Source organism: Talpa europaea (assembly GCF_964194135.1).
Source record: "Talpa europaea genome assembly, chromosome: 1".
Classification (NCBI taxonomy): domain Eukaryota; kingdom Metazoa; phylum Chordata; class Mammalia; order Eulipotyphla; family Talpidae; genus Talpa; species Talpa europaea.
Window position 1 is genome coordinate 15,265,450 of NC_140073.1, and position 17,916 is coordinate 15,283,365.

The window sequence follows — 17,916 nt, forward strand, 5'->3', positions numbered from 1 at the left end:
AGCCCTAAAGGCATCGAGGTTTGGAGACAGAGCACAGCTCCAGAAAGGTCTTGGCTCAGTATTTACACAGTATCTTTAAGCTGCATTTTCCTCTTAAGGAATCTGTGTTTCTGAGGTTGGCTGGGGGAAAGAAGGAACTTAAAAACAGAAACAAACCAATTCCCACATATGTAGAAGTCCTGTTAAAAGTCTTACTCAGTTATTTTCACACACATCATTAAAAATAGATACTGACAATGATTGGTTTCTTTTCTTATTCCTTTTTAAAGGGTGGGGGGGGGGGAGGGAGAGAGGAAAGGAGAGAGGAAAGGAGAGGGGGAGCCACAGGCGAGGTGTGCACTAAGGAGAACGCCGAGCCTTCTTCAGCATTAAGTGACACTGGATGGTCTGGATTCGGTTCTTGGCCGGGACAAACTCGGGCTGCAGCTTCAGGGTTGATTCATACCACACCAGAGCTTTTTCAAACTCTTCCTGTGAGGGGCAAAGGGACAAAGACGAGAGGGACCGCATCACCAGGCTGAACATGCCCTGTCCTTTTCTCTTGAGAAGTACCTCTGTGCTAATGACAATACTGCGGTATTTTTCTCAATGGATCTGAATCTGAGGAAAAGCCTGAGGTCTGGGAGGAAACAGCTGCTGAGATCCCCCAGGTACAACATCACAGAGGCAAGGGGGAGATCAAATTTACCCAAGATCTGCCCAACAACAGGAATAACTGTGGTGACAACGGTAAGCACTACTGTTACTGCGTACCTGCTGGACGCAGGGCACCATGCTGAGATGAACTTCGCCATTCAACCCTCACAGAAACCACCAGAACTATGCCTGGCACATGTTCATTATGCAGCTGCATGAACTTTCTACCATAGATGGAAAGATGGATGTCAAATCGGCTATCTCACTCAGACCTGCAAATTTTGAAACAGATCTGTGTTCTCGCCAACATTTAAACATAAAGTATATGGTTTGAAAATGGTCACTGCCACATTGAAGGTGCTGACCTTTTAGACTAATACTCTCAAAGAGTGCAAACCACTGGTTAAACGATTCCTTCTAGCCAAATGAGGGGCAGACGTCCTCATTCACAGTAGCAAATTTCACATTTGCTGGGGATGAAAACAGAGTCTTCAAGTTTAAGAAGCAGAAAGGGGAAATCTGCGTACTCAGCAATGCCTGCCTGGCCAAATTACCCTTCCTGCCTTTGAAATTGAGGATGACACAGAAAACTCACAGCCTGAGGCTGCTTATTCTATCAACCTTTATTGAAGGGTGCCTTGGGAAGAGCCCTATGAGGGACACCCAGCTTCAGATCAAAGTGGATGGCATGATTCTCATGTTAAATTCAGCTATGACAGCTTCTGGGAAGGCCCTGGGGAGTCTAAATTCTTAAGTCAGTCCTTGTTTCTGACCAGAATGAGGGTGTGGATGATGATTTTGTGGTTTTCTCTGTAAATAATATTCCATCAAATTGGCAGCATTTCATCATCTGTTAAATGTTTGGTGAGCACCTACTATATACCAAATGTGTGGTGTGCTGGGAGTAGGGACATGGAGGAGTCTTTTGACTAAGGAACTTATTCTAGGGGGAGAGACAAACACTTAAACAAAAAATTGTCAAAACAAGGTGAAAATACAGCATGAGAAATAGGCACAGCACTAGGAAGGCGATGACAGCTCCCGGCCAACGTGGCTGTGAGCATGAATGCGTGTGCGTGCGTGTAGGGCATTAGGTGGGCTTCTGTCCAGGTTATGTCTCCAGAAACTTGTGGGTCAACCTTACTCTACGTTTACATGTTTAAAGTCATGGTGAGGAACTACAGAGTTGTAAATACATGCATTAGAGAAATCTCATGCATTAGAGAAACTCACAAACCCCCATATCCATAGACTCCATCTTTGGGGGAACTCGTGATTTTTAGATGCAAGACTTACAGAGAACTGGAGGGCACTGACACTGATGTCAAAGAAGTTTTGACATCAACAATGATGAGCTGCTAAGAGAAAGAACTGAGGTGGTATGCCCTGCCCCTGTGCCAGCCTCACCATCGCCACGTAAACGTTGCCCAGGGTGAAGTGGTTCACAGCAAAGTGGGGTGCGATCTCCACGGCCATGGTGGCCACGATGACAGCGTCGTTCCAGAGCTTGGCGTTGTGCAAGATGTTGGCCAGGCTAATCAAAGGCACGTCCTGGGAGAGAAAAGGAGAATGGTGAGGAGGGAAGAACACTGGATTTGGAGCTTGTGCCAGAATACTAATAAACACAGTACTTCTTTCATTGAGAAAGTCTTGCCTCATAAAACGAGACAAAAATGTCAGCTGAGTAAAGCCTCTGCTGAGACCATTGGTTTACAGACTGGCGCAAGCTCCTTGTCCCACTGCGGGCCGGTGGTACTCTGTGGACTGACAACCATCCACAAACCACTTTGAGTCACAGGGTGGAAGTATTTTCTGCAAGGTCTCCTGTATCATGGGAAGCAGGGGCAGGAAAAGTTCAGCCCACAGGCCCAATCCAGCCTGCCACCAGTTTTTGTAACTTTTTTCTGGAATACAAGCATTGCCCTGCCTCGATGTACTTGTGTGCTGCTTTCATGCTGCCATGGCAGAATTGAGTGGGTGCGACAGAGGCTGTTTGGCCTGCAGGGCCTAAGTTTCTTACTAACCGGCCCTTTAGGGAAAAAGTTCTCTGACTTCTGATTTAGAGCCTTGGTCATTCCCTATTGTTTAGCAGTACAGACCACAGAATGATGGGTTGAACTTGTAGTGACATTATTAGTATCATAAATATTTATTCCCTTTAAATGTATCCCCTGAGCAAACTCTGTCTGTTATATTGCATTGGGAGATACAGAAGAAGAAGGGAAAAAAGGACCCATCTTTGTCCTTCTGGACACCCGGGAAGGGCATACCATTCCCTGAAGCCAGAGAGGTTCAGTAACTCACCTAAGGATCCTAACACTAGGAAGAGGCAAAGCTGTGTTTAGAGCTTCCCCGCCAGTGCAGATACTGGCCTTATGAACAGAGGAGACATAAGCCACATCTTTAGGTAGGGTGAGATCTGGAGCTTAACGCAGAACTTAGCACACAGAGGTATGAATGTGCTGTTTAAAAGTTGGATATTCTCAGTCATCATAACAGTAAGTGGCTTTTTTGGGAAAGACTGATGCTACACAGGGTCAGCTGGTTTTCATTTCTGTGTGTGGAAAAGGTGGAGTCAGACAAAGATCTGGACGGGACAACTTACATGCAGACGGGGAAATGTGCTTGTTTCCATGCCTGGAAGCAAGTGTAAGTCAGAAGTATCACTAAAGAGTCTAATGGGCCTCCAGGCCTGGGTGTGAGGGTGGGGGCGATGGTCCATGCAGGCCAGGGTGTGCTGGCCCCTGGGTGGCTCCGATAGAGCAGGAGGGATACTAGACAATGTGACGTCTGAGAGGGGTTCTGAAGATGCCTTCCCTGCTTGGTGAGGCAGAGGAGGCTTGAGAGTGGGTGAGGTTCACAGGCCTGGAGTGAAATTATAGCGGGGTCATGGGTTCTTCCATTCCCAGCCTCCTGCCACTTTCTCACTGGCTGTCCACAGAGAAGTCTAGTCGGAGAAGTCCAGTTGAAACCTCAGAATAAAACACGGGGCTACGGAAAGGACGAAGATACAGAGATGTGCACCTCTAGACCCGCTCACCTTCATCTGATGCGGTGCATAGTGCAGGGCCTGGCGCAGGCAGTCGATGGCCTTCTTCCCTTGGCCTTTCACCCTCCAGTAGAGGGCAGCCATGCTGGAGAGGACCCAGGACGTCTGGTTCTGCAAAGGAACCGGCCAGTTAAGGCTGAGGTCTCTTAAATGACGTACCAATTTACTGCCACGACTAAGAGTTCTAACACGAGTTAACCATCACTTACTCCTCTATTTACTAGGTGCTGGAACTTTGCTCCCTGATGACCATCTTCTCTCAGGGCCTAATAACAGCACTGAGAGCCTGACGCTACCATTACTGCCTCTGACAGATGAGAAAGCTATGATGATTCAGAGAGGTCGTGTCCATTCAACAACTACTAAATAGCAGAACAGTATTTGGTGTCCACGTTCAATTTAAACTTAACTTCTCAAACAGTAATTCATTCACGTTTCAAAAAAGCAGAAAGTACACAAAGTCATACAGTGAAAAGCCTCCTTCCCACCCTTGTTTCTACTTTATATAAGTAAATACGAGCTTTAGTTTATGGAACTTTCTAGATTTTATCCTTTATACAAGCAAATACAAATGCAGACTTATACTCCCACCCCCTTTTTATATGTGCTAACCCTATTATTTATACAAGAGGTAACATTCAAATGCATTTTGTTATTTTCACTAAGCAATACATCACAGGGCTTTCCTACTCAGTGCCTGGCTTTTTGGGAAAGTCTCATTCTTTTATTATCAGCAGCACAGTATTTCATTGTTTATTTTACTAGATCCTTATTAATAAATACTCTGTTCTCCAAGTTTTTACGAATAGGTTGTTGGAAAAGTCATGATGCATTTTTGCTTGAAAAACATAAAAAAAATTTACATTATGACTTCCTACAACCCAGTATTACATACAATGCTGCAAACATAATCTTGTGTGGTGTAACTGTGCATATGTGCAAGTGTATTGGTGGACTTGTTATGTCAAGGGGATACATACGAGTCATCTCATAGATACCACCACACTGCTCTTCAATTTAATCTCCTACCAGGAATATAGGAAGTGTCTCTATTTCCTTACAGTCTCAACAGAATTTGAGGCTACTATTAAACTACTGAACCTTTTCCAATTTGATAGGTGAAAAATGAGTGAAGCTGATCATCCTCTCATGTTTAACAGTCTTCTGTATTTCTTTACTGTGATGTATCTGCTTTTTTGTTTTTTTTCTAGAAGGTCTTTATCTCGTTTATTTGAAAAAAACCTGTTTATTAGGGAGATGAGCCTCTTGCTTGTGATATAAATTATAAATACATTTCCCCAGTTTTCTGAAGTCTGCCTTTGGAAGTAGGGTGTTTTGTGTGATATACAAAGTTTTGATTTTACAGTTTGTTTTATTAATTTATTTCTTGATTATCAGTTCTGCAAGGTTATCAAGAAATTTTACTGTTTTTATCTCCAGAACTTTTATAGTTACATTTTTCATATTTCAATCTTTGATTCATTTGAAATTTAACTTGGTGTATAGAAAAAGGTAGGGTCCCAACTATTTTTTTTCCAGATGGCTACTAAATTGTCCCAACGGTTAATGAATAGCTCATCTTCCCTTTACACCAAGATGCTATCTTTACCTTATACAAAGTTCTAGTATCTGATTTAAGGCTACTTTTAGATTGTTCTATTTCATTTGAAACATTTGATAGATGATTTCTAGGCATTATGGATGAGGCAATCAGAAAACGTTGCCTACTTCCTAGTATTTCTATCTTCCAACCTAATTTTTTCGGTTATTTTACCCTTAGATCATCAGGCCATCGGGTATCTTCATCCTGTTTTGTCACCATGTCTCCTACCTTTATTTCATGCAGGTTCTATAGTTAAACACAACCACTGGTCACTGACATTACTTCTGAACTGTGCTGTCTCCAGATTCATGTTGAAGTCCCTACTTTTTGTATCTCAGAATGTGACCTTTATTGCAGATAAGGTCTTTAAGAAGTGATTAAATTAAATGAGGGCATTATGTGGGGTCCTAAAGCAAGGTGACTGGATTTATACAAAGGGTTTAGAGAACAATTAGAGGAATATCAGGCCCATGTACACACGTGAAGAGGCAGCAAGAGGCCACAGTCTGCAAGTCAAGGACAGAAGTCTCAGAAGAAACCAACCTGCCAGCACCTGGAACACAGACACGCTTCCAGAAGTGTGAGAAAATAAATTTCTATTGTTTAAGACACCCAGTCTGTGGGATTTTATGGCAACCTTAGCAAACCGATAGAATCATGTTTAAAACTTTGGTTGCAGCGTTCAGACCAAAAGTAAAGAATATCCAGCTGGAATGACACCCCTGGCTCATTCTTTCTTCCCTTGAAAACTGTGCTGGCACTGCCTACTGCCTCCAGTGTGGATGGCTGCTGCAGGCAAAGCTGAAGCTAGCCTGAATTATTCTCCCCTCCAGTGACTTGAACCTTTTGATTGGCTTCCCAAAAGTATTCCTATTTTAAAAAAATTAAATTATCTTTATTACTTGATATATTAGTATTTAATATACAAAATAATATATTTATGTAATTATACATGATATGTAACTCTATAAAACACACACATGCTAAAAAGCGTAAAAGAATAAATTTTTCAACAGAGAGGCGGAGCAACATGGCGGCGAGGAGACGCTGCGAGTAAGATCTCCCATTAAAAAAAGTTAATAGGGAGGAAAAGCGGCAGGTCCCAGTGAGAACTGGGACACGGAAGATAAACGGACGACTCCAGCAAACTGCCCAAAGAAGAAAGTTGCCATAAAAGAGGACCAGAAGGGAGGGAAGCGCAGAACCCTGCTCCCCTCCCCCGCCCACAGAGGCGGCACTCTCCGACCGGCAGAGAGGAGGGAAACAACAAACCAAAACGGCCAACAAGAAAAACGGACGCAGCAAGTGGGACTGTGAGTGGAAAGGAACTATTGCAGCCACCACACCCCGTGAATGGGAGCTGTGGAGAACCCTGCAGGATCCGCCGCGGAGGTGAGCTCCAGGCGCCATTAAAGAGAGCCCCGCCCCCCAGGAGGAGACCAGCACCAGCACACAGCCCCGGCCGCCCGGTAAGCTTGCGCGGAAAGCGGCGCGCTGATCCAGATCGGATCGCAGCTGCCCAGGTCCCCGCGCCTGCGACCTAGGCTTGCGGGGAGACCGTGGAGGCCCTCCCTGAGTGAGCAGGAACCAGGCGCCCAGGCAGGGGAGCGGGATTCAAAAGGCGCCACTGATCTGGGCTACAGCCCGCGTCCTGGAACTGAGGGCTTTGGAACTGAGACCCGGGGCACGAAATTAGGGGCGTGGGTTCCCCACGACGGTGGGGCACAAGGCAGACACAGCACCCCAAAGCTGTTGAGGTGTACCCTACCATCCCCGCTCTGCTCCCTGTCCCACGGGGTGGAAAATCAGCTCCCCAAGGGCTCTAGGAGAGATCTCTGGTGCCACCTAGCGACTTGAAGCCAGCAGAGGCTCCTGAAGGAGCTAGTGGCCAGCTGGGGAGTTAGCCCACACCGGGCCCCTTCCGAACAAGTAGTCTGAGCCCACAGGGAGAGCGAGCACCCACAGCCGGGGCAGACCAGGCGCGCAGAAGAGTGTGCCTGAGAACAGACGCGCAGGGAGTGTGTCCCACATCACCATTTTAGATCAGGGACATTTCTTCAGTAAAGACTACCTGCAGAAGGCTTCCTCAGGAGCCAGAGGTGAGCGGGGGAAGTTCGCCCACGCCAGACCCCCTCTGGCCTGCAGTCCAAGCCCAGAGGGGGAGCAGGAACCCACCGCCGGGGCAGACCAGGCGCACAGGGGAGTGTGTCCCCACATCAGCATTTTAGAACAGGGACCTTTCTCCAGTAAAGACTGCTTGAAACTGACAGATGACTCCTGGAGGAACCAGAGGGGAGCAGAGAAGCCCACCCAAGATGCCGGCCAGTCCCAACAACACAGTGTCCCAACGCATACGGCAAATTAGAAAACAGACAGTAGGGAGGAGAAGAACCACACGCAACCTAGCAACTCTCCAGAGAAAAAGCACACCACAAAAAGAAAACCAGCCCCCAGATTGCAACGACAATAACTTGGAAGAATTTCTGAGCCTTCCAGAAAGAGAATTTAAAATTGCCGTGATTAAAAAACTGACAGAAGTCATAAAGGAAAACAATGATAAGGGAAAAATAATCAACGATCAGAAGAATGCAATTGAGTCCCTAGAGAGGGAAAACAATGGTCAGAAGAAAGAAATTGAGTCCCTAAAGAGGGAAGTAAAAGAAATGCAGGAGATCAAAGAATTAATGGAAGAACTAAAGAATTCTGGGAAAAGAAATGAAAGCAGAATAGATGAAATGGAAGAACGAATAAGTAATCTTGAAGACACAGAAATAAAAAGAACCAAAACAGAAAAGGAAAGAGAAGTACGAAGGAAAAAGAACGAGGAAAGACTTCGGGAACTATCTGACTCCATGAGGAAAGGAAATATAAGAGTTATAGGAATACCAGAAGGAGAGGAGAGAGATGTAGGAACAGAGAAAATATTCAAAGAGATAATTGAAGAGAACTTCCCAAATGTGAAGAAGGAGCTGAAAATTGATATACAAGAAGCAAGAAGAACACCAAACTTCCACGACGAAAGGAAAAATACAGCAAGACACATAATAGTAAAGCTCCCAAGAATCCAGGACAAGGAAAAAATAATGAAGCTGGCAAGAGGGAAGAAACAGATAACATTCAAAGGAAAACCAATCAGGCTGACATCAGACTTCTCCGAAGAAACACTACGGGCAAGGAGAGAGTGGAGGGACATAGTCAACAGACTCCAAGAAAACAGATGCCAACCAAGAATACTCTATCCCGCAAAGCTCTCCTTCCTCTTTGAAGAAAGAATATGGACCTTCCCAGATAAACAGAAACTCCGGAATTTCATTGCAACTAAACCCCCACTCCAAAAAATACTACAAGGAGTCCTAAAGCCAGAACCTCAGAGGGACGAATAACAATGAAAGAAGGCAAAAAAAAAAAAAAAAAGAAGTTATTAAAAGAATAAATAAATAAAATCAAAGGAAAGACAAACACAATGGCAAATACAGATGTTAACATATCAATATTAACTCTAAATGTAAATGGACTAAACTCTTCAATAAAAAGACACAGAGTTGCAGCCTGGATTAAGAAACAAAACCCAACCTTTTGCTGTCTCCAGGAAACACATTTAGCTACAAAAGATAAAAATAGGCTCAAAGTTAAAGGATGGAAAACAATCCTACAAGCAAATGGACCAAAAAAGAAAGCAGGAACAGCTATACTTATATCAGATAAAACAGATTTCAAACTCAAAAAGATAAAAAGAGACCCCAATGGTCACTACATTATGATCAAGGGGACAATACTTCAAGAAGAAATAACACTCATTAACATATACTCACCAAACGAAGGAGCACCAAAATATATCAGACAACTGTTGTCCTCTCTGAAAACAGACATCAGAGAAAACACATACGTAGTTGGAGACTTCAACACACCACTATCAACAATGGATAGATCAACAAGACAAAAAATAAGTAAAGAAACCAAAGCTCTAAGTAAGGACCTAGAGCAATTGGGCTTAACAGACATCTATAGAACACTAAACCCCAAAAAAACAGAGTACACATTTTTCTCAAGCGCACACGGATCATTCTCCAGGATCGATCACATACTGGGGCACAAGACAAACATCAACAGATACACCAAGATTGAAATCATATCAACCATCTTTTCTGACCATGAAGGCATCAAACTAGAAATAAACCATAAAAAGAAGGCAAGGAACTTTCCTACCTCATGGAGATTAAAAACCACACTACTGGAAGACCATTGGACTAATGAGGAGATCAAAGAAGAAATTAAAAAATTTTTTGAATTGAACGACAAGGAGGACACCAATATCCTAAATGTATGGGATGCAGCAAAAGCAGTAATAAGAGGAAAATATATAGCAATAGAAGCTCACATCAAGAAACAAGAAAGAACTCAAAGAAACAACCTAATCTCGAAGCTCAAAGATCTAGAAAAAGAACAACAAAAAAACCCCAAAACCAGTAGAAGAAAAGAAATAATAAAAACCAAAGCAGAAATAAATGAAATTGAAACTAAAAAAACAATCCAAAAGATCAATGAAACCAAGAGCTGGTTCTTTGAAAAAATCAATAAAATAGACAAACCCCTAGCCAGGCTCACAAAGGAAAAAAGGGAGAAAGCACAAATAAACAGGATCATCAATGAAAGAGGAGTAATCACAACGGACACAGCAGAAATCAAAAGAATAATCAGTAACTACTATGAACAGTTATATGGAAACAAGTTTAACAATCTAGAGGAGATGGACAAATTCCTACAACTCTACAATCACCCAAAGCTAGATAAAGAAGAAATAGAACACCTAAACAGACCAATTACAATTAGTGAAATTGAAATGGTAATCAAAAACCTCCCCAAAAACAAAAGCCCAGGACCTGATGGATTTACAAATGAATTCTACCAAACATTCAGAGACGAATTAGTGCCTATCCTTCACAAACTCTTCCAAAAAATTGAGAAGGAAGGGACAATACCAAACACGTTTTATGAAGCCAACATTACACTAATACCAAAACCGAACAAGGACAACACAAAAAAGGAAAACTACAGGCCAATCTCCTTAATGAACACTGATGCAAAAATCCTCAATAAAATTTTAGCTATCAGAATCCAACAATGTATCCATAAGATAATTCACCACGACCAAGTAGGATTCATTCCAGGGACACAAGGATGGTTTAACATCCGAAAATCAATCAACGTTATCCAACACATCAACAAAAAGAAATATAAAAACGATATGATAATATCAATAGATGCTGAGAAAGCTTTCGACAAAGTGCAACACCCATTCATGATAAAAGCCCTTGAAATTCTTGGGATACAAGGAACATACCTCAACATCATAAAGGCCATCTATGACAAGCCAACAGCCAGTATCATTCTCAATGGTGAAAAGCTGAAAGCAATTCCATTAAGATCTGGAACAAGACAAGGAGGTCCACTCTCACCACTGCTCTTCAATATAATACTGGAAGTCCTAGCCAGAGCAATAAGACAAGAGAAAGACATCCAAGGAATCCAAATAGGAAAAGAAGAAGTCAAACTATCACTATTTGCAGACGATATGATATTATACATAGAGAACCCCAAAAACTCCACAGAAAAGCTAATTCAACTCATCAATCAGTTCAGTAAAGTGGCAGGATACAAAATCAACACGCAAAAGTCAGTAGCCTTCCTATACACAAACAATAAATCTGAAGAAGAAGAAATCAAAAAAACCATCCCTTTTGTTATTGAAACAAAAAAAATCAAATATTTGGGAATAAATCTAACAAAAGAGGTAAAGGACATATACAAAGAAAACCATAAAACACTGTTAAAAGAAATAGAAGAAGACACAAAGAAATGGAGAGACATCCCCTGCTCATGGATTGGAAGAATAAACATTATTAAAATGGCCATCCTTCCAAAAGCAATATACAGATTCAATGCTATTCCAATCAAAATTTCAATGTCATTCTTCAAAGAAATAGAACAATTATTGATGAAATTCATATGGAATCACAAAAAACCCCGAATAGCCAAAGCTCTCCTGAAAAAAAAAGAAGGGAATGGAGGCATCACACTCCCAGACTTCAAACTATACTACAAAGCCATAATCATCAAAACTGCATGGTATTGGAACAAGAACAGACATACAGACCAATGGAATCGAATAGAAAATCCAGAAATAAACCCACAGATTTATGGTCAACTAATCTTTGACAAGGGAGCAAAGAATATGCATTGGAGCAAAGAAAGTTTGTTCAATAAATGGTGCTGGGAAAACTGGGTCGCTACATGCAAAAGAATGAAGCTTGACCACTACCTCACACCATACACAAAAATCAACTCAAAATGGATTAAAGAACTAGACATAAGACCTGAAACCATAAAATATATAGAAGGAAATATAGGCAAAACACTACGTGATTTGCACATCAAAGACATCTTTACAGACACATCACCCAAAGCAGTGATAGTGAAGGCAAAGACAAACAGCTGGGACTACATCAAATTAAAGAGCTTTTGCACAGCAAAAGAGACAATAACAAAAACAAAGAGAAACCCCACCGACTGGGAGAACATTTTTGCACCCAACACTAATGATAAAGGACTGATCACAAAAATCTGCAAAGAGCTGATGAGACTCAACAACAACAAAGAAAATAATCCAGTCAAAAAATGGGCAGAAGAGCTAAAAAGAAACTTCTCTGAAGAGGAAATGCAAATGGCCAACAGGCATATGAAAAAATGTTCAACATCACTTGTCATCAGGGAAATGCAAATCAAAACTACCACGAGATACCATCTTACACCAGTGAGAATGGCACATATTAAAAAAACTAGCAACAACAAATGTTGGCGAGGGTGTGGAGAAAAAGGAACTCTTCTGCACTGTTGGTGGGAGTGCAAACTGGTCCAACCACTGTGGAAAGCTGTGTGGAGATTTCTGGACCTACTAAACATAGAGCTCCCATATGATCCAGCAATTCCACTCCTAGGTATTTACCCAAAGGACACAGAAACATCAATTCCAAAGAACACCTGCACCCCTATGTTTATAGCAGCACTGTTTACAATAGCTAAGCTTTGGAAACAACCCAAATGCCCAAAAATAGATGACTGGATCAAGAAGATGTGGTACATATATACCATGGAATATTACTCAGCAATTAAAAAAGATAAACACATGCAATTTGCAGCAACATGGATGGCGCTGGAAGGGATCATGCTCAGCGAAATAAGCCAAAAAGAAAAAGAAAAATACCAGATGGTCTCACTCATAGCAGGAATCTAGAAAACTTAAATAAGGGACCAGGAAAATGAATATAAGAAAGTGAAAATCAAAATCAACAAAAAACTATGAACCAGAGATACTTTTAGGGGGGCGGGGGCGGGAGGGGAGGGATTGGGGTCAGAATGGGGGGGCTGCAATTGTATGGGGAATATAACAATAAAATTTATTAAAAAAAAAAACAGTTCATTGAATGATTATGTTGTGTCAAAAAAAAAAAAAGAATAAATTTTTCAGAAACAACTGTACTTCTCTAATCAAAAGGCCTTTGGACACCTTAACTCTGATCATCCCACTCTCAAATGTACATTCTCTTTTATGCAGTCTTTCAGTTTAGTCATTTCCTCTAAAATCCCACAAACTATTATTTTCTGCAAACAATGTCTGGGTTTGCATGCCTGTTTATTGTCCTGTTGGCTTGGCAACTCCTTTTTGGTCTCAGACAACCTTCTGAGGCCATCAAAGGAAAAGTTCCTTTAGGGTGAGGCTCTTGGTAGGAAACTTTTTCTAGCTCTTTCTCCTTCCAGTTCTGTGTCTTGGGGGTCCAGTACACTCTCAACACCGCGATGTGACTTTAACAGTTGCTATGAAGTAGGCTTTCATTCCAGCCATCATTCCTCTGTAGGAGATCTGTCTTCTCTGTCCTGACAAGGGCAGAGATTTTTGTCTACATTTTTCTTCACTGGTTTGTCTCAAGCACTTAGACAATATTCAGCAAACTGTAGGTCATTACTGCGTCTCTGAATGAATGGATGGCTGTTCTGAATTTATTAAGCTATTGTCTGTCAGGTGCAAATCCAAAATTCTGTCATCTGCTTTGTGATCCTATGCTTGGAACTCCTTGGCGAGCAGTCTTCTTGTTAGGGTCTGCAAAGCTGTGCACCAGGAGATGGCAAGGGAAGGCAGAGAAGGGCTCTTTCCCTCCCTTACATATTGCTCCCATCGATGTCATTCTGCTCTGGCTGCACTGGCGGCTCCAGTTCCTACCAGCACTCCTCTGAAAACCTCAATAGCTAGCCTTCTTCTCTCATTCCAGGGGAGGGGAGCTCTTTCCCACCATTGGCATCGCTGGTTGACCTCAGCCCTCCCCAACCATGTAATCAATTCCCAAAATTAAAGTTGCTCTTCTGAAATACCCAATGTTTCCCATCCCCCAATAGTATCCTACCTGAAAAAATGTTTTTAGAATTATGTCTTTGTTTTCATAATTTTACTCTAAGTATCTAGATGTGAATATTTTTCTTTCAAAAATTTAATTCGTGTTTTCAAAGCCAATGTCCAGAAACAGTATGGAAAAAATCTGTTCATGACTCAGTTTTACAGAAGTTCCTAATGGAGTGTGAATATTTTATTTTGATGTATCCATCACTTATTAATGATGAGGTGGTTAAACTGATGGAATTAAAAAAGTACTTTTTCAGACAAAAACATCTCATTCTGAATCTGCTGCCTGAAGTGGAGCCAGTGGTCACAACACTGTCACTGGCTATGAATCACCCTGTCCCTCTCCAGGGGGCACTCGGGTCTTCCCATTAGGTCATGGAGGGTCCTCAGATTTGGCACCATCTTGGATTTCTTTGTATTTATCTTGCTCGGGATACAGGGTGATTTCTGAAGTTTGCTGGCTTGTCTCTGTAATGTTCCAGGTTATTTTTAATACAAATCTTGCAATTGACTGGCTGTGAATTGTATCTAATGTAACTTATCCACTAAGTATTTGAACGTAAGCGTATTTTTTATATAAAATGTGTCTTTTTCTTTAATTTACTCATTTCTGATATTTCATTTGCTCACTCTGAGATCAACTCTTTTAAATATTTTATAATGAAAAATTTCAAGCAGTGTAATAAACCCCCATGTGCTCACCACCCAACAACTTCACTATCAACTCATGGCCAATTCCATTTTATCTAAACCTTCTGCCATATTAATTCAAGGCAAATCCCAGATTTCCTCTCATTTCACCACTAAATTTATCAGCGTTTTATCTCTAAAAGATAAAAATTCACATTTAAAACTTAAGTTTAGTAAATTATTCCTTACATATTGAAAAATCTTTAAAAATCTTTAGTATTTGATTATTCAGCTGGTTTTCTTTTTTCCAATGGTCTTATTAAAAGTTTGCTTTGCTTTTATAATTTGAATCAAAATCTAACAAAGTCCGTTCACTGCAACTGGTTGATGTATTCCTTAAGTATCTTTTGATCTCTAGATTCTCTCTTCATCTAAATTTTAAAATTAATTTTTGTAGAAGAAATATGGTTATATATGCAGGTTTCTGTTGACTGGACCCTGCTGATAGTATCTTCAGGGAACCATTTAACTTGCTCCTTTGGTCTCTCTATTGCCCAGAAGTGATAGTTAAGGCTTGACTGGATTCAGAGTTGACTTGCTCTGGGAGTAAGGGGTTGGGGGGGGGGGGTAGGCAAAACTATTTGAGAGCCACACTGTGTGTCTATGATGTTAGCAGCCAGTAAGCTAGTAGTGACCACTGTTAATGGGCTAGGGGCTGCACAGAGGAATATTTTATCACTCCTAGTTTATTAGCTGGAATACCCCTAAGCAAAGAGACCTTCCCTCGTCAGTTATTTGCTTACCCCAAAGTACAGTTCATTTACAAAGAAAGAATTCATGCTTTCCCTTTCTAATTATTTACATTACAAAAAGACAAGCTGTTCTCATACATCCTCCAGGACAAATCTTCAAAGTGAATTCAGGAATTCGACATATATGTAGTTTAATATATGGGATATGTTTCATTTGTTGCAGTTGTTTTATTGCTTTTTGTTGCTCAAACTGTGCCATCTTAGGCCAATGGGAGTGCATTCCAGTTAAATCAGAGTCCTTTGAACACAGCCTATGCTGTCCTTTGGAATTTCCTTGCTTTTCCAGGCTTGCTAAGAGCCGTTTCTCCAAGGAATTCTGGTTCCTTTTAGTGGAAAATGGCATCTAGAGATCATAATGTGTGCACTAAGGGTGCTTATTAGTATGAAGCCAATCATTAATTATAGCTTTTCAGTAAACACAGCTAGGAAATGTGTAAATATACTGATAAAATATATAAAAAATTCTTACTAATAGTTACAGTTCAAGACTACAGATGTCAATTAACAATATTCTCACATTTCTATGTCCTTTCACCCCATCCAAAATAAGTTGTCAATATTCCCACCAAAATAATGTATTTTTAAATACATATACCTGCAATCTTAGAACAGTATCAATATTATTAACAATAGTACTATTGAAAACATATAAGGTTTTCTTTGTTCTTAGGATTAATCCCATCAGGGATACACACACACACACACACACAAAATGTCGTGAAGTCACGTGGAACAGTTCCTCTTGATGTGCTTATACCAACATTGAATACACAAACTCATTTAACTAGGAATCTCCTAATTTTTGTAATTATGCTAAAATTTGGTTTCAAAGTAAAACTGAAAAAAAAAAAATGTTGATTCAAGGAAATGTGATTCCCTTCCTGTCTCTGCCATTCTATTTCCTTCTTTTCCTTCCCTCTATGGAAACCATTTAAAAATATTTAACGTCAGTCTTCCATTTTAAAAATGTTTGTTTCTCTCTACATATTCTCTCAACCTTGTATTTTAATAATGGATAAATAATGCAATTTCCCCCTCACTTTGTCTTTCTTCACTTTCTATATCCTGGAGACTACTCAAAGAAGTTTACGGAGATGGTTCTCAATCTTTTTGACAGCTGCAGAAGTTTCCATTGTGTGATGTTCAACACAATGAATGTCTTCCACTCCCAATTTGGTTTGTTTCCAACCTGTTACTACAATCTGGCTACACCAGACAGTCCCATCCATAGGTAGGTTTATAGTACCTTTGTGCCAGTGTGTCTTTAGGAAAGATACCTAAAAGTAGGATTGCTGGCTACATGGGTAAAGATTGTTTAATTTTTCTAGATGTGTGCAATTTCTTCCCTACGGAGATAATTTCATTTTGCATTTTCACCAGCAAAGTATGACAATGCCTGCCCCCGGCTTCACCAAGAGTATCCTATTGAACTTCGGGATTTTTGCCAATGTGATGGGCAAGAAATAGCTCAGCGTACTTTTAATTTGTTCTTTTTCTAACTTTTTGAGGTAAAGGCACAGACCACTGATTTTTGTTTTTCCTTTAACTACTATGTCTATTTAGATCTAAACTTTCCCTCAAGCACTGCTTTAGTTACATCCCACAAGCTGACCCAGGGATTATTTAGAGGTATACTGCTTAATGTCACCAAAATAGTTCGGGATTTTGTATCTATCCTTTTGTCTCTGATTTTTTTTAAGGTTAATTCCACCATGATCAGAGAGTAAACGATTTCAATGTTTTAATATTTATTTATTTATTTTAAAGATTTATTTATTTATACAAGCACTGGGTACAGTCAGAAGCATGGGAGGGTGAGAGAATTCACCAGAGCCAGAGCGGGGAGCAGAGCAGGCAGAAGGACCGAAGTACACTGCTGAGGGGAGCAGCGGGCGGCAGGAGAGGTCTGCGTGCCATGTGGGACCCTCGGCTGGTGGCCGTGGAGCAGCCGGGGATTGAACCAACACTGCAGATTGCGGGCAGCTTTGCAACCCAGCGCTCAACTGCTGCGCCACCGGGGAGTTCCCAATGTTTTAATATTTAATTGAGGCTTATTATTCAGCTTATGATCAATATGGCAAATGTCCCATCTACCTTTTTTTAAAATGAGATTTTTTTTTCACAGTGAATATAGCATTATATAACTATCAGGGCAAATTTATTAGTAAGATATGCTATATTTTCACTTATTTTTTTGTCTACTTAGTTCTAGCACCTTTTGAGATATGTTAAAATGTTTTGACTATAGATTTGTTTCTCTTATTAGATTTGTCAATGTACAATGCTTGCCACACATAATTTGGAACTACACTATTGCTACATATAGATTTACACTTTTCTATGTTCCTATAGAATAACCACTTTGCCATCAGGAATGTTCATTTTTATCTAGAGTAATGCATCTTGCCTTAAATTCCATACAATCTGACACAAAGGTAGACACATCAGCTTTCTTCTGATTGCTGTTTGTATTTTCCATCTCGTTTCCACCTGTTTTTTTTTTTTTTTGACTTATGTTAAAGTGTTTCACTTGCAAACATCACATAATTTGGCTCAATATTTTAACCCAGTCTGATACTGTTTGTACTCTACTTGGAGTCCTTGATCCTTTTATTTTGTGATTACTGATATACAAGTATTCCCCAGTTTTTGCAGTCAAATGCTCTACCCCTGAGCTATACCCCCATATTCCCCAGTTTTTGAAAGTTCACGTTACGCCACTTCACTTCCATGA

General features: G+C 40.8%; 1 protein-coding gene across 5 annotated transcripts in view; it reads right to left on the reverse strand.

The window, feature by feature from the left end:
* Nucleotides 1-339: 339 nt before the first annotated feature.
* Nucleotides 340-17,916, reverse strand: part of TTC17 (tetratricopeptide repeat domain 17) — a gene marked incomplete at its 3' end in the record, with an annotated part of 94,432 nt that continues 76,855 nt past the window's right edge. For all 5 annotated transcript variants that reach the window (XM_084246089.1, XM_084246091.1, XM_084246090.1 and 2 more), the window contains 3 exons: nucleotides 3,677-3,796; nucleotides 2,044-2,187; nucleotides 340-471 (listed from right to left, as the gene is read on the reverse strand). In XM_084246089.1, coding sequence (XP_084102215.1) covers nucleotides 340-471; nucleotides 2,044-2,187; nucleotides 3,677-3,796 — 396 coding nt within the window. The remainder of the gene's footprint in view (nucleotides 472-2,043; nucleotides 2,188-3,676; nucleotides 3,797-17,916) is intronic.